The sequence below is a fragment of the Amblyraja radiata genome, chromosome 7, assembly GCF_010909765.2.
Source record: "Amblyraja radiata isolate CabotCenter1 chromosome 7, sAmbRad1.1.pri, whole genome shotgun sequence".
Classification (NCBI taxonomy): domain Eukaryota; kingdom Metazoa; phylum Chordata; class Chondrichthyes; order Rajiformes; family Rajidae; genus Amblyraja; species Amblyraja radiata.
The window spans coordinates 5,998,750-6,021,987 of NC_045962.1; the positions used below are offsets into that span (position 1 = coordinate 5,998,750).

The following is a 23,238-nucleotide window of genomic DNA, read 5'->3' on the forward strand; positions in this document are numbered from 1 at the left end:
TGGAGGCCTGTGACTAGTGCTGAGCCTCAGGGTTCGGTGCTGGGCTTGTTGCTGTTTGTCATCTACATCAATGATTTGGATGAGAATGTACATGGCAGATTAGTTAGTTTGTAGATGACACTAAAGAGGGTGGTAGTGAAGATGATTGTCAAATATTTCAGCAGGATCTTGATCGGTTGGACAGATGGGCTGAGGAATGGTTAATCGAATTTAATGCAGAGAAATGTGAGGTGTTGCATTTTGGAAAGTCTAACATGGGCAGGACCTACACGGTGAATGGTAGAGCTTTGGGGAGTATTGTGGAGCAGAGGGATCTAGGAGTGCTGGTACATAGTTCCTTGAAAGTGATGTCACAGGTGGATAGGGTAGTCTAAAAGTCTTTCAGCACATTGGCCTTCATCAGTCAATGTATTGAGCATAGAAGGTGGGAAGTCATGTTCAATTTATTCAAGACATTGGTGAGGCCACATTTAGAGTATTGTGTTCAATTTTGGTCACCATGTTATAGGAAATATGATGGCAAGCTTGAAAGGGTTCAGAAAAAAATTCCCAGGATGTTAGAAACATAGAAACATAGAAAGTAGGTGCGAGAGTAGACCACCAGGTCCGTCGAGCCCGCACCGCCATTCGCTCATGGCTGAACACTAAACAGACACACTTACCCACAAACAGTAGACACAAGACACAGAACACAAGACACTACCCTCCCCTTTATACCGCTATCACCCCTCTCCACCCCAAGAACCGCGTGATCTCCTGGGGGAGGCAAAAAAACGGATAAAAACCCAGGTCCAATTCGGGAAAAAAATCCGGGAAATTCCTCTCCGACCCCAATCCAGGCGATCGACACTTGTCCAGGAGATCACTCAGGTCTACTATACTAACCATACCTAGGTCCATATCCCTGCCCTCTCCCCGTAGCCCCTTATCCCCTTGGCAGCTAAAAAACCATCTATTTTAGACTTAAATATATTTAACGTTTCTGCTTCCACTGCTCCCTGGGGCAGTGAATTCCATAAATTAACCACCCTCTGGGTGAAGAAGTTCTTCCTCATCTCAGTTTTAAAATAGCCCCCCCTTATTCTGCAACTATGTCCCCTAGTTCTAGTTTCCCCGATCATTGGGAACATCCTCGGTGCATCCACCCGATCAAGGCCCCTCACGATCTTATATGTTTCAATGAGATCGCCTCTCATTCTTCTAAACTCCAAAGAGTAGAGTTCCAGCCTACTTAACCTTTCCTCATATGTCAATCCCCTCATTGCAGGAATTAATCTTGTAAACCTTCGCTGCACTGCCTCCAGGGCTAGTACATCCTTTCTTAAGTATGGACCCCAGAACTGTACACAGTATTCCAAATGTGGTCTCACTAATACTGTGTACAGCTGCAGCAAGACCTCCGTGTTTTTATACTCAATCCCCCTAGCAATAAAGGCCAAAACTCCATTGGCCTTCCTGATTGCTTGCTGCACCTGCATACTAACTTTTAGTGATTCATGTACTAATACCCCTAGATCCCTTTGCGTTGCATTACAACGCAGCTCCTCCTCATTTAGAAAATAACTTGCCCTATCATTTTTTTTCCCAAAGTGAATGACTTCACATTTATTAGTATTAAATTTCATCTGCCAAGTTGTTGCCCACTCACCTAGCTTATCTATATCCTTTTGCAGACTCTTCCTATCCTCCTCATCCCCTACTTTTCCTCCCATTTTTGTATCGTCCGCAAATTTTGATATATTACACTTGGTTCCCTCCTCCAAATCATTTATATAAATTGTGAACAACTGGGGTCCCAGCACCGACCCTTGCGGAACCCCGCTAGTTACCGGTTGCCATCCCGAGTATGAACCATTTATCCCCACTCTCTGTTTCCTATTTGTTAGCCAATCCTCTACCCATGCTAATATATTACCCCCAATCCCATAATTTTTTATTTTTAGCAATAGTCTCTTATGTGGCACCTTGTCAAAAGCCTTTTGGAAGTCCAAGTATACCACATCCACCGGTTCCCCTTTATCCACCTGGGTTGTTACTTCCTCAAAGAATTCAAGCAGATTCGTTAAACAGGACTTCCCCTTCACAAAACCATGCTGGTTCTGTCCGATGAAGTCATGTTTATCCAAGTGCCCCGTTAGTGTTTCTTTAATAATTGTCTCTAACATTTTACCCACCACCGATGTTAAACTAACCGGTCTATAGTTACCCGCCTTCTGTTTACCTCCTTTTTTAAATATAGGTGTTACATTGGCCATTTTCCAATCCACTGGGACCGTTCCTGCCTCCAGGGAGTTTTGGAAAATTATCACCAATGCATCCACAATCCCCACCGCTATCTCCCTCAAGACCCTTGGATGTAATCCATCAGGCCCAGGGGATTTATCCTCCTTCAGTCTCATTAATTTCCCTAATACCACCTCCTTGGTGATTTTAATAGTATTTAGCTCCTCCATTCCTACCGCCCCCTGTTTATCCAGCGTTGGAATATTTTTTGTGTCTTCTATGGTGAAGACTGATACAAAATACTCGTTTAATGCCTTTGCCATTTCCATGTTCCCCACCAACAACTCTCCAGTCTCACCCTCCAATGGACCAACGTTCACCTTAGCCACCCTTTTTCTTTTTATATAGCTATAAAAACTCTTACTATTAGTTTTTATGTTGTTCGCTAAATTCCTTTCATAGTCTATTTTCCCCGTCTTAATTAATCTCTTAGTTATTTTTTGCTGACCTTTAAATGCTTCCCAATCCTCTACCCTCCCACTATCTCTGGCTACCTTATATGCCCTTGCCTTCAGCCGAATACTATCCTTTATAGTTTTACTGAGCCATGGCTGACTGTTCTTACCCTTACCCCTTTTTTTCTTCATAGGAATAAATTTTTCTTGAAGGTTATACAGTAGATCCTTAAACGTACACCACTGCTCATGTACCGTCTTATTCTTGAGTCTGCTATCCCAGTCAACTTTGATCAGCTCAGTCCTCATACCTTCATAATCCCCCTTATTTAGACTAAGCACCCTAGCCTGAGTTTCAACCTGCTCCCCTTCTATTTGAATATGGAATTCGACCATATTGTGGTCACTTGTTCCCAACGAGTCCCTAACTATGACATTTTTAATTAATCCTGCTTCATTACACAGGACCAGATCCAAGATTGCCTCCCCCCTTGTCGGTTCTGTGACATACTGTTCTAGGAACCCGTCTCTAATACATTCTATAAACTCTTCCTCTAGTCTACCCTGCCCAGTTTGGTTTGCCCAATTAATATGAAAATTGAAGTCCCCCATGATTACAGCAGTTCCCTTTTTACATGCGTCAACTATTTGCAGATTTATGTTCTGACTAACAGCGTCACAGCTATTTGGAGGTCTATAAATTACACCCACTAGTGTTTTTTTCCCCTTGTTATTCTCTATCTGTACCCAAGCTGTTTAACTATCCTGATCCTTCAACGCAATATCCTTCCTCTCTATTGCCGTTATTCCCTCCCTTATTAAAAGGGCCACCCCTCCTCCCTTTCTTTCCTGTCTATCTTTTCTAATTGTCGAGTACCCCTCTATATTTAACTCCCAGTCCTGATCCCCTTGCAGCCATGTCTCCGTAATGGCCACGATATCATAACTATATATACTTAATTGCACCGTTAATTCATTTATCTTATTTCGAATACTCCGTGCATTTAGATAAAGCACTTTCAGATGATTTTTACTACCCTTCCTTTCCGTTTTTGCCCCTTTTACATCTAGAGCTTTATCTTCACACATTCTGGATCCTCCTGTCACATTTTGATTTTCCGCTTCCCCACTGATACCCTGCTCTATTTCCTCTACCCCTGCCGTTATTACCCCCCTTGATACCTCCCCCCCGCTACTTAGTTTAAAGACCTCTCTACTGCCCTAGTTATATGATTTGCCAGGACCCCAGTCCCAGCACCGTTCAGGTGAAGTCCGTCCTTACAGAACAGATCCCCCCTGTCCCAGTACTGGTGCCAGTGGCCCAAGAAACCAAACCCATTTTTCCCACACCAGTCTTTGAGCCACGCATTCAGCTTTTTAATTTTACGTACCCTCGCCGATTTGGCCCGTGGCTCAGGTAGAACTCAAGGGTTTAAGGTATATTGAGAGGTTGAATAGGCTAGGGCTTTATTGCTTGGAGCTCAGGAGGATGGGGGTGATCTTGTAGTATTGCACAAAATCATGAGAGGAATAGAATCTCTTGCCCAGAGTAGGGGAATCAAGAACCAGAAGACATGGGTTTAAAGTGAGGGGAGAAAGATTTAATGGGAACCTGAGGGGTAACTTTTTTTTCACAAAGGTAATGGGTGTATGGAACAAGCTGACGGAGAAGGTACACAAAAATGCTGGAGAAACTCAGCGGGTGCAGCAGCATCTATGGAGCGTAGGAAATAGGCGACGTTTCGGGCCGAAACCCTTCAGAGAAGGTAGTTGAGCCAGGTACTATTGCATAATTTAAGAAATATTTAGACAGGTACATGGATTGGGTAGGTTTAGAAGGATGTGGGTCAACAGCAGGCAGATGGGCCACATTGGACAGCGTGGGTACATTTGGCTGAAGGGCCTATTTCCACACTGTAGGGACTCTATGGCTCTATCTGCATTCTCTTGTGTTTCAAAGAATGTTTTCTTGTTGTGTACATGGAGAAGAAAGGTTTGGAGGGATATGCCCCAAACACTGATCAATCGGACCAGCTTATATGGGTTAAGGGGCTATCCCACTGTGGCGACCTAATTGGCGAGTTTAGGAGAGTTTGAAAAAATGTCATGTTGAAGACCTCCTTCGACTATGTAGAAGACCTCCTTCGACCTCCTTCGACTATGTTGAAGACCAGCTTCGACTAGCTCGGACTAACTTCGGGAAAATTGGACACCGAATAGTGGAGAGTGAAGACAACCTCCTTCGACATCCCTTCGACTATCTACGACTACCTCCGACTACCTTTGATTACCTTCGACTACCCTCGATTACCTACGACTAACATGCCGACCTACTACGACTAAACCTACGAGTAAAAAAAATATCGACTTTTTTTCCATGGCGACCTTTTTTTACTCGCAGGCATTTTTCAGCATGTTGAAAAATACGGCGCGACCTAGCTGAGGCCTCGAGTACGCGGGAACTACTCTCGAGCATGAAGGAGAGTTACAAAGACCTCCTAGGACCTCGTGTCGACCATGCTGCGAGTATGAGTCGAGGGAAAACTCGCCAGAACTCGCAGATTAGGTCGCCCAAGTGGGACAGCCCTTTTATCGGGTCAGACGTGGATGAGTTGGCCTAAGGGTCTGTTTCCACTCTGTGTGATTCTATCATAAATTTGCCCATAAGATCCCCTTTAAAGACATTGTTCAACCCAGTGAAAAGAGAATGACTGAAAACACAAGACATTAGTGCAAACCTCAATTAGAAAACAAGTGCATTGTAATGCAGAACACGTTTTGTTGTTGAGATAGGATTAGAGTTGTAGGATAGTAGGACTCCAAGTGCAGCCTGACTAATATATCCTAACTCTTATACTCAATACCTCAACAAACGAAGACAAGCATGCGGGTTGCCTTCTTCGTTACTACATCCAACTATGTTGCAAAGTGTTGCCAAATTGCCCCAAGTGTATAGTTGAGTGGTAGGGGAAAGTTGAAGAAAATGTGGGAAGAATTAGAAAAATTGAATTAATTAACGATTCATGTAAATAAGTGAATGATGAGTGGTAGACTCCATGTGCCAAAGGGTCTGTTTCTGTTTTGCTGAAAATAGATAATAAAATCATGTAGTGTTAAAAATATATATCAAATTAACAAATATATCAAATAATAGAGCCTCGATATTTTAAATAATTGAATCTGGGGAAGGGTCACAACCTGAGTGTCACTTGTCCATGTTCTCCAGCGATGCCGCATGATCCGCTGGCTTGCTCCAGCACTTTGTGTCTTTTTTTAAAATGTTTTATTTTAAGTTCTCTTCCCCTCTGGAAAAGTGACAAATATTACATTTTTCCAGTAAAAGCTCCCAATTATCCTTGCCTAATTTTAGTCTCAGTTGAAATTGATAGAATTTGTTCCTGATCTGTTTCCTGTCAAGTGAGTTGGGTTGAATTATCCCCACCCATGCTGATGAAGACTTACATAAAGAAAATGCAGTCTTCTTCACGTGCTGCTTTCCAGAGTTCTAGACGTGCTTGGCCAGAACTTTTTTCTAAAATTATCAATCATTTTATTTTGATTGGATATATTAATTAATATTGGATATTAAACATTTTAAATACCTTATAATTTCCAAACTATTAACCTTTTTATCCAAACATCATAATAAAAACATGACAGTGCCTTCAGGATGATGAGATCTCAATGGTCTGAGTTGGCACAGCTGTAAATAACAGCCCAGTTGCATTGGTCCAGTCCCCAAAATGTGTTACAAGAGCATAGTGTTTGGTTTGCTGGCCACGTAATTATCAGAACTCTCCCTACAGACACTGCGACAACTGGTTCAGGAGTGGTTTCCTTTCCTAAATTGGCTGAAATCAATTAAACCATTTAATGGGCTGGTGCTTTATCAGGCAATATTAAGAGCCTTAAAAGGCAATGTTAATGATTTTTAAAATATAGTTTTTCTCATGTTACGGGTGCTGATAGCAAAGTTAACATTTATTGCCTGTCCTTAATTGTTCCTTTGGCCTGGGCTGAGTGGTTTCCTGGGCAGGTTCAACCAGCAGTTATGAATCTGCAATGTGGTGGCACTGTAGAGAGCTGTGAGAGCTGCTGCCTCGCATCACCAGAGATCTGGGTGCTATTAGTGTGGAGTTTGCACATTCTGTCTGAAACGTCAGGGGTTGCCTTCGGGTGCTATCCCAAAGACGTGTGTAAGTTAACTGACCACTAAATTGCCTTGCTTGTAGGAAGTGGATGGGAAAGTGGAATAACACAGAACCAGTGTGATTGCTGTAACTCCAGACTTACTAGACTACATGTTTATTCTGTCATAGAACACATTGAAATGCTGTTTAAAGTATTCTTAGCAAAGTAGTCTTCTTTTTATGAAAGGCTTTGAAAGAAGATTTCCCTTTAAGCCATGTGATTTCCCCATTCACAAATCAAGAAAGAAGGGAAGGGATGCTTCTGAATCTTCTGATACCATTTGTGCTAACAGTTGGAACGGGGAGCAAAGGTCAGTTGCTATGATTTTTTAATAGTAAAATATATTTTTGTGCAGTTTACCACTGTAAACTAAGATTCACAGTCGTTGCGATTGAACAAATAAGCCGATCTTCCAGCAGAAGGAAATTAGCTTGATGGCAGAAAGGCAAGTAAAGGGAAAGTAGGCTACAGCTTTCCTTAAATGTATTGTTTAAATTTCTATTTATCAACTTAATGATATGTTGGTGCTTGCAGATTTTATAATATGAATGGTGATATTATTCTCTCATTTTATAAATGACATGAATATTCCTTTCTGTTATAGATAGCCCTAACTTGGAGAAACTTGAGATTTTCCTGCTATTACAGACTGTAATCAATATTCTTCTCCCACCGCGAATCATCAGTACTTCCCGTAGCAAAAACTTCATGCTGGAGAACTCTCCAGCACACTGTTCAACTCCAGGGGATGCCGGGAAGGACCTGCGACGGGAAGGATTAACAGAATCTACAAGCCAGGCAGCCTACTTGGGTAATGCAGGAGAGCAGTTTGTTTTAGTTGTTTGGTAACAAACGATGTGTTTTAAGTCGACTTTATCTCTACCTATTGTTTGTCAGATTGTGGTGCTTATTGCCAAATTCAGGTTTCAATACCACTGAGATATTTTCACAATTGAAGTTAATTTGACTTTAATTGGCTTGGTATAAATGTAAATTGTCCCCAGTGTGTGTAGGATATAGTGACTGTGCGGGGATTGTTGGTCGATGCACTCAGTGGGCCGAAGGGCCTTGTTTCCATGTTGTATCTCTTTAAAAACTAAAACAAAAAAATGTATATACAGTTGGATCAGACCTTACCTGTGTATTGCTGGGTGTCATTTTCTGTTGATTCATGGAATATAACTATTCATTTAATTTTATTACTTTTTAAGTATGTAACAGTCATATTTATTAATTCTGTGTTTAACCCAGTTATTTTTCGCTTGTTTTTTTATTATCCTGCTTATGTTAGCATTAAAGGTTATCCTTGTGTGCTTTGAACATCATTTGGGAAGCCAGTGGTACAAGCTCAGTTTGCAAGTTAAAGAAATGGCACTGCGGAAGGTTGGAGGTCTGGCCATGTGGGATTTCATAGATTTTATAGTGAGAACACGAATCCCCATCTTTATTCTTCTGCGTCCTTTTATCCAATGCAAGGTAAAAAATAATTACACCTGCCCTGTTTTTGTCATTTTTGAATTTGTGATGATAGCATTAAATCTGCGTACTGTTTGACCTTGACCAATCCGTCCTTTCATTTTGAAGAGCCCCTTCAATCCTGAGTTTCCATTCAAACTCAATTGCCTATTGCTAAAAGCAAAACCGATTGTGCATAGTGCAACTAGCCAGTGACTTAGAATGTAATTCTTGGTTTAATTTTGCTTCAAAGTAATGTTCCATCATATAGATGGAAGTGGCTAGTAAATGATTCAATTAAATCAGCTGAAAATAGAAATTTATAATCAAACTGATTTTAATTTTACAGCACATAGTTTTCTTTATCTTCTAAAATATTTTCTTGTTCTTGGATTCTGCTCGAGTCATGCTGTCACAGAGCCCAGAAGATAAGCCCCATGGCCCACAAGGTCTATGTCAACCATCAAATCCCCATCTATATAAATGCCACAGGCTCTTGGTCAGTAGCCTTTTACGGCTTGAACAATGCTTGTCTCAATACTTCTTAAGTGTTGTGAGAGTACCTGACTCCAACATCTACTCAGGCATTTTGTTCCAGATTCTACCACACTCTTTGTGGAAAAAGTTCTTCCTCAGGTCACCTCTAACTCCTCGTCCTAAACCTATGTCTTCTGATTTAAGATGCCTCTGCTTCATTAGGTAAATTCTTCGTAAATCGAAACAAAATGTCATATTTAATAATCATTAAGATATACGTTTGGTGTCATTGCACCTAAATGGTTCAACTTGATTTTTAAAGTTTCCTTTTTGGTTTAGAAATGAATTCTGTTTAAGGAAACTGCAGTTTAAGTAACTCACACCTGGCAGGTGGGCAGTTAGGCTGGCAGTTGTGCTTCTAATACAAATGATTGCAGCAAATCAAGTTAAACCCCTGTCTCACGATGCGAATTGACCCACGAGGTACCCCGAGTTTAAAACAATTGTGGTAATCACGTCCAATTAACGTCGCGGGAACGTCGGAACTCGTGGACGCAACTTAGCGACTCGTGGCGCTAACGGCAGGTACCCGTGAAACTTGTTAACTCTTGAAAAAATTCAAACATGTTTAAAGTTTTCCACGAGTAAATGTACTGCTGAAGTTAAAAATTGAAACTCGTTGTAAGAACGTAGTGGCCCGTGAGTTTACCTTAGTGACTCGTGAGTCTACCGTGGGCACTCTTTAACTCAGCGGGCAGGCAGCATCTCTGGAGAGAAGGAATGGGTGACGGGATGGCGTTTCCAAATTTCTGCTGCGTCTTTGTGTAACTCCAGCACCGTGTGTTCACTTTTTGTCAACCAGCATCTGCCCTTTCTTGTGTATGACATTATTTGTATCCGTGGCAGTTGATTGTCGCTCCCTTCAGTTTCCCAGGGGGTCGGGATGGGACTAGCGTTTGGAGGGAAAGGTGGGGGGGAGGAGGGAGGGAGGGGGGGGGGGGGGTGGTGGGAGGGGGGACTTAGTACGGGAGACAAGTGTACTGACTGTGTGGGCAGACAGTTTGGTAATGATTGCCCATGGGGTTCACTGTCGAGGACTTCATAATGCAGGGAGCATTATAAACAGTGGAGCGATTAACGCTGGAAAGAGGGGAGACCTCTCTGAGTTGGACCCAGGAAACTGAAGCAGGAATTTTCTTGAGGTTATTAACGACAGATAAATGGATGGGAAGGGTTTTGAGGGCTATGGGCCACATGCAGGTAAATAGGACCACCCCAAGACGCCAACTTGGACGGCACGGCCAAGCTGGGCTGAAGGACCTGTTTCCGTGTTGTACAGCACCATGACTAAGGCCTATCCAGTGGGATTGACATATTTTGTATTTTTCCTTTCTAAAGATGCAGTGTATTTTGGTGACTATTGCACACTGCAGACCAGAAGCGCCTTCAATACCCAGAGAGAAGGGATGGGCGGGTTAGGTGAGCAGGAGAGTGGGGTTGTTTGCAGCTGCAGAGGGAGGGGGCAAGGGCGGTACAGTTCCCAGTCTCAGCTCCTGTTCTAACGAGCATGTGGACGTGGACGGGTGGCTTGGTTGGCGCCCGGTCCATCTCCCCCCCCCCCCATGTCCGGGGCCACTGGGAGGGAGAGAGCCCCCGAGCATCTGTCCCGAGGCGACTGCAGTGTGCACCGACCTGCTGGCATCGCCGACGTGAAGACAGTGCAAAGCCCCCGCGCCCAGTGCAATGGGCGAGGAGCTGGAGAGGGGAGGGAAGGGGTCACACACACGGCCGGGAAGCAGAGGGAGTAAGAGAAACACCGAAGTGCAAATTAGACCTACAATAGTGCATGATCTCTCTTGCGTTATGGCGGGTGATTGTCGCCTGCCCGCTGTTTCTGATTTTAAAGCCTTGGGATCGTTGCCCTTCGTGTTGGCGTGGAGGGGGAGGGGGGTATTGTGCTGTTTGATCGCCCCCTGCTATCCCAGGGACAGGGAGACACAGCGGCTTTTGAGACTGGTGGGCAATCACTACCAAAGTGTCTGCCCACACAGTCAGTACACCTCTCCTACTCTTGTCTCCCGCACTAAGATCATCCCGCAGAGAATGATCCCAGCCTAATCCAAAAGCCTTGTCACCCCAGACAGATTAATGACGCCCGTGCATCCCCCCCTAATCTCCCTCCACCTCAGCTCACGCCTGGGCACCAAAGCAGCTCAGGAGGCGAACCCTGAGCTCCGTCTCCCAACAATCTGATGCGCAACTGATGTGAAAGAACAGCGGCTGCGGCCGGCCGGAACCCGGCATGGACTTCTCACACCCTCACACACGAAAAGTGTGTGCGAATAAACAAAAACAAGGAATAAAACCAAAGCCCGGCTTCAAAGGCAACTAAAAATATCTTCCGCTTAGAACGAGACATCCATCCACATTCAAAGAATTTCATCTTCTGTCTCCCCGCAGTGTGTAGACCTGGCAGTAAATTCAATTAAAATATAGCAAACCTCCGCCGCTGGTGTTCTAACTACGTGATGTGTGTTTCAAACAAATCACAAGTATAACTGCTCTGGCACTGGACGGTGCGCATTTTCCCTTTGTAGGTCACATCAATAGATGCGGCTGCGCTGAATTCTATCTTTAACTCAAAGCCACAGGATGGAGATGTCTTCTTTAACACTGTTGCTTATTAAAACAGACCTTCATTCACGGTTGGCTCAAGAGTAACTCGGGAGAGGAACTTGGAACATCGCAGAAATTACAAGTAAACGGCAAACTTAGTCATACCCGTGGGAACTCGGTTAAACTCTTGATCATACACTTGGAATCTCGTACACAACCATGAGTCTTTCACTCAGGGTACCTCGTGGGTCAGCTGCTACCATGAGACAGGGCTTTTACTGTGAATCCAAACAAAAAAAGATAAAGTGTTGGAGTAACTCAGCGGGTCAAGTAGCTTCTCTGGAGACGATGGACAGGTGACGATTTGGATCGGGGCCCTTCTTCAGAGAGAAATAAGTGCGATTCCAGATGGGACACAAGGAAGGTGGGGGAAGAAAGGAGGCATGGGGGAGAAAGGGGATGGGGGGTTGTTGGAGGTTACCTAAAATTGGAGAATTCAATGTCTATACCTTTGGGCTGTAAGCCACCCAAAAGGAATATGAGGTGCTCTTCCTCCAGTTTGCATGTGGCAATGGAGGAAGTCCAGGAGAGAAAGGTTAATATGGCCATTGGAAGGATATTTAAAATACTTAGCAACTGGAAGATCCGGTAGGCCTTGACGGACCGAACGCAATTGTTTAGCAGATCGGGAACACTGGGTGCAGTAGATGAGATTAGTGGAGGTGCAGGTGAATCTGTCTCATCTAGAAGGACTGCTGGAGACTGATGGGGGCAAGGGAAGAGGTACAAGGACTGGTGTTACATCTCCTAATGTTGCAGGAAAAATATTTGGAGAGGGGGTGATTTGGGTGGGATAGAATGATTAAACCAAGGAGTTGCGGGGGAAGTGGTACCTGGAAGGCCGAAAGGGGTAGGTGATGTGACTGGTGATGGGATCATATTGGGGGTGATGATTATGTTGGAGGGTGATGTGTTGGATACAAAACCTCGTGGGGTGAAAGGTGAGGACTAGGGGAACTCTATCTTTGTTCCTTCTGGGAGGAGGGGGAGAGAGCAGAACTATGGGACACTGAGGAGATGTAGGTGAAGGATGCATCTACAACAGCAGGGGGGGAAACAGCATTTACTGAAGAAAGTGAACATCTCGAATGTTCTGGAATGGAGCCTTACCTTGGGAGCAGATGCAGCAGAGACAGAGGAATTGAGAGTTAGTGATAGTGTCTTTGTATGTCTTTTGGGGAGAGCGGGTGGGCGAAAGTGGTGTCCAGATAACTCTGGAAGTCAGTGTGTTTGTAGTAGTTATTAGTGGATAGTCTGTCTTCTGTCATAGACAGAGAGATCGAGAAAGAGGAGAGAGGGTCAGAGATAGTCCAGGAATTTTAGGACAGGGTGGAAGTTAGTGGTGAAGTTATTGAAATCAGCGAGTTCTAAACAGGAGCAGGGAGTAGCCCCGATACAGTCATCGATGTAGCAGAGAAAGGGTTGGGGGATGATGCCTGTGTACACCTGGAACAGGGACTGTTCAATTTAACTGACTAACAGGCAAGCTTAGCTGGGGCCCATGTAAGTGGCCATGACTACCCCTTTAATTTGGAGAATGAGAAAAGTCAATAGAGCTTGTTGAGGGCGAGATCAAGTTTTGTCAGGCAGAGGAGTGTGTTAGTCAAGAGAGATTGGTTAGGTCTCTGGTCGAGGAAGAACTGAAGGGCCTTGAGACCGTCCTGGTGGCGGATGGAGGTGTAAAGGGAATGGACATCAATGGTAAAGAAGAGGCAACTAGAAGTTGAAGGTCATTATAGAATTGCGGCTGTAGAGGTTTAGTCGCCAGGTGATAAAATTAGTAAGTCTGAGAGTTGACGGCCTTGTGTTCGTCTTTGGGCTTGTGGTCTAGAGGCAGGTATGAAGACAATAGGGTGGCACAACGGTGGAGATGCTGCCTCACAGTGACAAGAGACTCGGGTTTGATCCTGACTTTGGCTAACATCACCAAACATTGCAACAGTAGTCTGGAGCCTGTAAACCTGCCTATCCTTAACAACATTGGTTCGAAATGTAAGAGCAATATATGGTGAGAGCTTGGTCTATTTGTTTACTGAGATGAGTCATAAAAGATTGATTGCCGATAAGCCTCCAGCCAAATCAGCAGGTACATCGACTGCAGTTAGACACAAAAAGCTGGTGTAATCCAGCAGATCCAACATCATCTCTGGAGAAAAGGAATAGGTGACGTTTCGGGTTGAGACCCTTCTTCAGTCACCAATTCCTTTACTACAGAGGTGCTGTCTGACTCGCTGAGAGACTCCAGCTTTTTGTGTCTATCTTTGGTTTAAACCAGTATTTATTCCTTCCTATAAATAGACTGCAGTATTCATTTCCTTCTAGGATAACGCACTGTCGGTTATATCAAAGTTAATTTTAGGCGACAACAGGAGACCATGCGGTCGCCACAAGTTCGCCGGTGGTTGCCATGGTGTTGCCTGCATGGTCGTGAGTAGTTTCCTCAGTGTCGCGACAAGTCGGAACGTCATTTTGGTTGCCGCTAATGTTGAAAAATTAGCGTAGACTTTTTTTTTACCCCATGGTCTTCACGTAGGTGCTAGTAGGTGGTAGTAGATTGCCAGGATGATGTAGGCGGTTCCCACCTGTCGTTGGTTATCGACGGTGCTGACCAATGAATTTGATTGGCCTCCCCGTGTCTTCGTCTCCTGAAACAGGTCAGGGGTGATTCTTGTGAAGTTTCTAAAAGAATCGTGATCTTCGTGCTGTAGTCATCAGGTTTTCATACTGGCTCAACATGTGTACTCTGGAACAAGGTCCTCACTCACACAGACCTCTTCTTGGGCTTTTTCTTCATCATTCTTCTTGTCCTTCTGCCTTGTGGATTTATAAGCATGAGGGTTGCTGCAAACAGCAGGGATTCTTCTTGTGAGAGCAATGCCCTCCGATGTTTCTTCATGGCTAACATGACTCAAAATGATAGGAAACCCCACCCTACAAACCCTTTAAAAGCAAAATAGGATGATGTCATTCTTTTGGAGGTCAAAATAGGGTTCATTGGCCTACAGTTGACTCTTACAGGGTCGTAGCATGTCGTAGCATGACCTCGGTTGTCGAAGGTGTGGTCATAGGTGTGTTGAAGATGGATGTCTTAACTCGCCACCATTGGGTTGTCGGGAACTAGGTTGTAGGTCGTCGTAGCTTGTTGTCGACTATGTTGTAGGTTGTCGTAGCTTGCCGTAGGCATAGTCGTAGGATGGGGTCCACTCGCTGTTTTTTCGGCGACCTGACAAGAATATGACAGTCGCCTAATAAATCGCCTAAGTGGGACAGGCCCATTACGGTGTCTTTTTCAGGAAAAATAAAGACTAGATTCTCATGCTTCTCAATCAGTGACTAGCTGTAGAGATTTGTGGGTAAATGAGTAACAACATTGCCTGACTGCACCTGCATTGGTCAATGGCAATAGACAATAGGGGCAGGAGTAGGCCATTCGGCCCTTCGAGCCAGCACCGCCATTCACTGTGATCATGGTTGATCATCCACAATCAGTACCCCGTTCCTGCCTTCTCCCCACATCCCTTGACTCCGCTATCTTTAAGAGCTCTATCTAATGCTCTCTTGAAAGCATCCAGAGAATCGGCCTTCTGAGGCAGAGCGTTCCACAGATTCACAAATCTCTGGGTGAAGAAGTTGTTCCTCCTCTCCATTCTAAATGGCCTACCCCTTATTCTTAAACTGTGGCCCCTCGTTCTGGACTCCCCCAGCCTCTAGTGGGTCCAATCCCTTAATAATCTTATATGTTTCTATAAGATCCCCTCTCATCCTAAATTCCAGTGTATACAAGCCCAATCGCTCCATTCTTTCAACATAAGCCATCCCGGTAATTAACCTCGTGAACCTACGCTGCACTCCTGCATATCCTGTTATCCCATGGGAAGAACATAAAAAATGGAGAGAAATACAATAGGGATGGAATAAAAATATAGGCAATTTATAATTCTTCTTTTCTTTGGGTTTCTTCTAGCTATTAAGTCATCCAGCAGAAAACCATGAGGAAGTAACTGCTCGGCATCATATTATAGACCAGTTGGAGCGTAGGTTTATTCCAAGGCCACTCAGCAAAAACTCACTTGTCTCTGAGTTTAACAACGAATTAAAAATTTTGAAGGAGGCAGTACATAGTGGATCAGGTAATGGTAATCTCAGCACACAAATTTAGTTTCTTGTAAATTACTGTACTTCATGAATAAAATTAAGTCTGTTCATGATACACGTAACCTAACTTTATGACCAGAGACTAGAGAATATTTGCAAATATAATGTTAAGATAGTTTGGTTGATTGCCTTGGGCTGAATGAACAAATATTCAACTGTTACCCATGTTTATGCATCGATTTCAATTCTGTAATATTACACTCCAGGAGGTCCTACAGCTGTTGCACAGGACAAACTTCCACTCGGAAGGGCAGATCCTAGTAGGCTGAATTCCGCAGGCTGTATTCTGCGAGCTGCTGCATTTTATGTCACCAGGGAAAGTTATTCCTTTGCCACCTCAGTTTTATAAAAGCTTGTAAATTTGGCAATCCAGATATTTGTTCATTGCTTAAGAAAAGCTTAATTTACGTGCTGCAAATTCACAATTGAGGAAGTGTAAAAGGTCAAATACTAGGAAAACTGGCAGGCATCACACAATATCCACAAACCATAGCAATGTGTTTACAGTTGACCATTGCTAACTGCCTCAGCTTGCTCAGCTAAAGTGTCCCAAATTTGTCTATTGTGAATGTGCAATAAAGAGACAGCCAGATCAGTGAATGCCAAGCTGAAACGTTCTCTTAACAGTTATGTCCATGCCACATTCTCATGTACCATTTGAATATCACTTAACGTGCTATTTATTTATGTTTGATACTGGTTGATCAATTATTAGTTGATGGTTCAATCACCATGACCTACACTGACATCTACTTCCCAGTGACTAGCATTTGCCGCTTCAATGTCATGATTCTAGTCACTGATAGCTATCATAAGATTGACTTGAAAACCCCACCAGAATGAGCAACTTTCTATTACTATGGTTTTGACGTGCGAACCTCTCAAAAGGTGTATGTGTGGCAAAAACTTCAATTTAACCCAAGTGAAATGAAGGGATGCGTGAATACATTGGGAGAGCAGTGCAATTGTACAAGAGATCTCAGGTGAGTAGTGAATACAGCAGATGTTGACAAGTAATGTTCTTGACATACGATCTGGGCAAGATAACTGTTACTAGTCTTATTGAATTGTGTTTGCTTTGATTTCTTAAGTTATGGTTTAATCTCCTGATTCTTGGGGGGCTATGTAGATACATAGAGCTTTTGTCTTATACCCATGCATCCACATGTTGCCAGGTGACAATATGTCATTATATTTTCCGTTGAATATGTTCAATATCCCACTTGAACTGCGAATGTGCTTCTGGACCATTGCACACAAGGGGTGTTTAATGGTAAATTATGTTTTCCAGCTTTCCAAATTCAGGTCTTATTTTGCACAAAAAAGTTCCCTTCCACTTCAAAGAGACTGCAGAATTGTCCACGTGTCTTTTAGTTGCTCTGCGTTTGTATAATCCACTTCTACAATGGAAATCAAAAAACTAAGGATTAACACCCATCTGTCCACAAGGGAACATCAACTCAAGGCAGTTAATATGACATACAATATTAGAATGTAATCTATATGTCTATATGATAGTAACTATTATGCATTTAGGTTTATTGTTAAATATCTAATTATTAAAATAACGAAATAATGCTTAAGCTCCACCAAGTCTATTTTTGCAGTATTCCCAGAATGCAGCTTAGGAAGCTCTGTAATATCACAAACTCTTCACATGTACTGCTTTTAAGATACATATTCATTTTTTAACCATTTTATCAAATTTCATTGCCTTACAAATTGCACATCATTGTGCATCCTCTGCATTGAGAGCTTGATAGTGCAAGCCACTGGCCTGTGCTCAACTGCTATCCTTGTACTTTCTGATTAGGTGGTGAGTGAAATTAACTTTTCTTGGGTGGTTTCTAACTGCTTAGCTAAGAACTAAATAAACTTGCCCAAATATAATAAGTAGTAACATAGCCTGATGGTTCGGTGATTTGAGTCCCTAGAATATCCCCGTAACCTTGAAGCACCTAATCCTGTCCTTGTCTGCAAACTGGCAATATTTCGAGCTTTCCACCACCCTCTTCAAGAAGATTTGCATTTTATCAATATTATCTGCTGACTACAATTATTGTGCAAGACTCCTGTTACTCCTTGCAGTTGATGAAAGTACTAAGACTCTAATCAGAAACGTGCAGTGCCATATTTGTCTCTCATAACTTGTTCATTATATCTTTGCAGCATACCAAGGCAAACCTTCCATCAGCACTGTGGGAACTTCCACATCAGCTTACCGCTTGAGTCTGGCCACCATGTCTCGTTCAAACACGGGGACAGGCACTGTGTGGGAGCAGGACAGCCAACCTTCTCATCAGGCCTCTCAGGACACACTAAGCAGGACTGATGAGGAGGATGGTGAAAGTGAGCATTTGTCATTAACAGAGCTTCAGTTCAACTTGCATGTTAATTGCTTCTAGCAGACTGCACATGTCAATTTATTCATCCTTTGCATTTTTTTTCTCCATTTCAATGGTGATCATTTAGAGCAATGAAAATAGCATGAGCTGCAGGTTATATATTTGATACATTACAAGGTCTACGTTGAATTGTCTTTGAATGGTGCCTGTTAGAATGTTGAATGCACATTTGTATTTTACAATATTTCCATTCTTTAAATTACTTTCAATAAAATTATTAAACCCTCACATTTACGCAGGCAATTCTAATTCAAATTAATTCATCATCATGCACATACAGATCATGATGATTAATATTGGAACATTTTACACTTTAGTAAATTTAGTTAGGACGTATTTGGCTCTGTCAAAAATATAGTATGTTTTCTGATTTTTGATTTGAACAAAGCTTCCTGCTTTACCTTTTCCTGCTTTATTTCTCTGATAAACTGCATAAGTACAAGTGGTAGGATGCTGAGCCACAATGATCAGCTGTGCCCAGCGTGGATCTGCTGAATTATCTGATCAAAAATATTGCTGCAAAAGGTGTGACATTTAATGCCAATGGAAGTTGTGGATACCTTCCTGTTGCAGGCACCCATGCCCCCTAGCCCCCCCCCCCCCCCCCCCCTCAAATATTTGTCAGCTTGATGCAGCATTGCCTGTGTTATATTACTGCTTTGACACATTAACTCCAGACCAGTAAGTGAAAAAATGGGAATTTCTTCTCTTGTTCTTTCCAGAGTGAGTTTAGCAGAGGTTTCTTCTCAGAAGTCGATCATGAATTGCAACAGTATTAAAATAGACCAGAAAACTCGTCAAACTAGCAGACTAAAAGGATGAACCCATAACTAACAAATATGTACTGGGTGAACTTTTAAATAATTCTGGCAATGGGCATGAGCTTTCATGTTGCACAATTTGCTGGATGAGTTTATCATTTGGAATAGTGGCTTGAAATGCGCTTTTTCACAAATTATTATTATTATTATTAAACTTTATTTCAGACTCAAGGTCCAGACAAGAGACAACATTACATAAAATACATTGCATATAAAAACACCATAAAATACTTTTAAAAGCTTAGTATATTATTTATAAAAGCATCATAAATTATACACAAAAAGACAATACATGATTTCAAATCCAGAATAAAAAGAAAGATTGGTGTCAGCGATACCAGTATATCCACAACTGGGATTCATTAGCATTGCACCGGTATTTCCAATATTTTAATCAGCAGTTTAAATGCTGTGCAAGAAATGTTGCTGTCAATATTGATAATCAGATTACTTTTATGCCAGTAAAATAATGTCCTCAAACTACAGTGATTTTATATCAAAAAATATAGGCTGGCTTGATATATGAATATTCAATATGGTTGGTAAAATCATCAGGTCTACATTAGCTCCCAGTGCAATCCCATTTCCCATTACTACTTATATTCTCTCACATTGTTCTACTATCTACCTACACCGGAGATAATTGAGAGTAGCCAATTAACCTGCCAAACAGCAAGCCTTGAAGGATGTGGGGGATATTAGAGCACCCATGATAAATCCATGTGGTCATGAGGATAAGCAAATGCTACACAGACAGCACCAGGGAACAGAGCTACTGGAGTTGTGAGACAACTGCACACCTACAACACCACTGAGCCAACATTTGCCACTTCAATTCCACTGTGCCATCTATCACCACCTCTCCTCTTTACCAGATGGCAAAATAAACACACCTTACAAGGTTGAGGTAGAAAGTGGTTTTAGGCAGAATATGTTGGGTGTAGATATAAATAAATAAATAATGTTGGATACTTTTTCATATTTTCTCTCTACCCATTACTGTAATCTCATTCTCCCAACACATAATTAAAATGGAGACACAAGAGATTGCAGATGCTGGAATCTTGAGCAAACCACAAATTGCTGGAGGAACTCAGCAGGTCAGAGCATATGGGGAGGGAATGACATGCAACATTTCAGGTCAGGACCCTTTTTCAGACTGGAGCTGAAAGATTGCCTGGCCATTCCCTTCCCAGATCATGTAAATTGTGAATTAAAGTCTACTGTTCCCATCACAGTGGATTGTCATCCACATAAAGGTTATCTGATTATCCATATTGGCAGCAACATATCTTGCACAGCATTTAAACATTGAAAAGGATTTAAACTTTTACACCTGAAATTTGCATTTGCTATATTTGAAATAAAGGATGTTATACAAAAGAGAATTTAGTTCTCACATTTAGCACCATATTGGATCACCAAATTGACAACTGCATCAGTGCACAGAAAAGGCAATTTAAACTTTACTTTTAGAATATAAAAAAATCTTGTAACTATACTTTTGTAACTTCTAAAGGCTCATCACAAGTACTTAAACTGCTTTAATTGGGAGTTCCAGCATGTTCCATGTCAGCTTCACCATTTTAACCACTGTCATTGGTGCATCATAACACTTATTAATATAAAAAAGAGTTTAAATCGGTTCTCCTTTCTGTCTTGCAGATGACACCGTAAGCATGCCTAGCGTAGTTAGTGAACAAGAAGCTTATCTAGCTAGCAGCAGTCGAGGGCGCCGGCGATTTTCCAGCCACATCTCCACCATGTCTGCTCCTCATCCTGATTCAGGAATTAGAATTTTGCCTTGCCACAGGTAATATAACGTAATTTTCTGCTAGCTGCAAAGATAATATAATGAAATGTTCTATATATTATTATTAAATTTTATGTGCTGTCTCTAAAATTTGGAATTTGAAGAATGGCAATGGAAATATCATTGTTTGTTTAAATGTGTTCCGACAAGTTTCCTTCATCTCCAGAGATGTTGAATTGCCTCTTAACAGTATTAACCAATATCAACAAAATAAGTGGTAGACAAAAATGCTGGAGAAACTCAACAGGTGAGGCCGCATCTATGGAGCGAAGGAAATAGGCGATGCTTCTGAAGAAGGGTCTCGACCCGAAACGTCACATATTTCCTTCGCTCCATCGATGCTGCCTCACCCGCTGAGTTTCTCCAGCATTTTTGTCTACCTTCGATTTTCCAGCATGTGCAGTTCCTTCTTAAACATTTCTTCAACAAAATAAGTTATGCATCAATGGACTATATCTGGGAAATAATGTTGGATTGATAATATTCCAGTTATCGTTTATTACAGTGCAGATTGTAGTAATAGATACAAACATTTTTTATTTTATCTTAAATTACTGCAAATATATGCTTTTCATGCTTATTGCTCACTGCAGCTGCAATTGGAGTGATTTGTTGAGGTTATTAACATTTTGAATATGTTTATTTTTGAGAATGAAGAAGGTGAATTTAAAGAATGGTGTTTCTACCTGTATTACTAACTTAAGATTGATGTAACTTAGTAATAGAATTAATGTTGCATAACACAAACTAAACTTGACTGAATAAATTGAATGTTCATATTTCAGTTAGATTGTGGCTGGAAGCAGGATTGTACCAGCTCCATAAACTAAATTGATTTGTCCGTTTCCTGTGTTGTTCCAAAAGTATATGATTTCTTCATTAAAATGTAATTACATAATACGTATATTTACAACAATGTTATAATTTCTGTGATATACTTGCAAATAATCTGCAAAATTATAGCAGTGAAATTCTAAATTGTTGAAATGCCACGTTTCCAATCCATTGTTTTAAATCTTTTAAAAGCAGGAGATAAATAGAGAAAAAAATGGTAAAACTATTCATACTATCTTATCTTAATTCACTCTGTCAGTGCAGCAGTACCATGAAATACCAACAAATGCTGGCTATAAAGAATCTATAGTGAAGAGAATAAATTTAATAAAATGCTGGCTATAAAGAGAAACATACCATCATTCCTCGGCCTTTCTTCTGGACTGTATTAATATTAAGCTGCCATTGCTGTGCCTACTTGCTATCTAATCAGTATTGTGACTGAAATTAACAATACTACATTTCCAGGCTTGGAGGCCATAATCTGCAATTAGTGTCACTACCCATTTTCTCCTTCAACATTTCATATATTGTTATGCTAATTAGATGTGGCAGAAATCTGATAAAATAATTATTGCATTTATTTACAGGTAGTTTTATCAATCAGTACAATCAACCAAATTATAATTAATATATGAAGACATATAACAAGAAATAGATCAAATTGATTATAAAATACTTGTTTCCAAGATTAATAAAATTAAAATTGAATGCACATTTTTTTTAAATAAGATAATATTTTTGTCAACGTTTTTTTTACATTTTGACTTCCCTTAAATTGCTTAGTTGTAATCTCAGCAATGTAATTCGTCCTTTGAAAAGCAGCTTTTTGGTTCAGAGAAACAATACTGATGACATTTTAGAAGTTTTGCAATGCTATTTTCTATGCTTTCATCATATTTAGGTTTCTGGACAGATGCGACACATTCAGGTGATTTATATAACAAAGTGAAAGGCATTCTTGCTGCTATAAATATATACTATATTCTGAAGAATTTACAATTGTCACATTTATTTTTCAGATATACTAAACGTGATTCCTTTAAGTTACAAAATAGGTTTTTGCTTTCTCCAGCTACCCATGTTTCCTGTACAGAGAGCTCGAAAAATGTTTTTCTTTTCTTGCAGATTACAAAGTGGAATTTATTTACTTTTTTTTTCATGTATTTAGAAAATTAATATAATTGTATCTTCTAATCCCTACACCAGTATACAATTAATTTAATTTTTCTGAGTATATTAAATAAATGCGGTTGAACAGCATGTAATGTTGTGAACTGACTTATTTGTGGACAAGGCATGCATAATGTCCCTAAATACTCGTCTCCCTGCCCTGCAGTGAACCTAATGTCCTCGATGAATCCCAGGGGCTGGCTGCTGAGATTAACCTTTCTAGGTACAGTGTAATGTTGTATTTATGTTAACATGTGTGCTGGGAATCACAACAAACACAAACGCAGTTCCCTTTTAAACACTTTCCTTATCATTTAACAAGTATTGTTATTTAATTATCATGTGACTTTTCCCGCTCAAAAAACATACTTCCATTCACCTGTCTTTAACCTCATATTTTGTGTTTTGTGTTCTGTGGAACTGTTGTTTAATTAAAAATCAGATCCCCTGTGAAGGTTCCCCATTACACTGATGTTATAAACTCATGGTCTCATAATGTTCATTTATTCCTATGTGTTGCCACTTTGTAAATTATCAAGTCTTTGATGGAAAATTGGATG

The 23,238-nt window shown here is 41.3% G+C and overlaps 1 protein-coding gene across 6 annotated transcripts in view; it reads left to right on the forward strand.

The window, feature by feature from the left end:
- The window catches only part of unc80 (unc-80 homolog, NALCN channel complex subunit), a 345,386-nt gene that overhangs the window by 304,610 nt on the left and 17,538 nt on the right, over positions 1–23,238 (forward strand). For 3 of the 6 annotated variants that reach the window (XM_033023608.1, XM_033023609.1, XM_033023611.1), the window contains 7 exons: positions 7,056–7,179; positions 7,474–7,680; positions 8,161–8,345; positions 15,442–15,607; positions 17,802–17,981; positions 20,524–20,671; positions 22,845–22,901. In XM_033023608.1, coding sequence (XP_032879499.1) covers positions 7,056–7,179; positions 7,474–7,680; positions 8,161–8,345; positions 15,442–15,607; positions 17,802–17,981; positions 20,524–20,671; positions 22,845–22,901 — 1,067 coding nt within the window. Of the gene's footprint in view, positions 1–7,055; positions 7,180–7,473; positions 7,681–8,160; positions 8,346–15,441; positions 15,608–16,520; positions 16,637–17,801; positions 17,982–20,523; positions 20,672–22,844; positions 22,902–23,238 lie in introns of those variants that run through there. The other 3 variants (XM_033023610.1, XM_033023613.1, XM_033023612.1) reach the window with 2 other exon arrangements.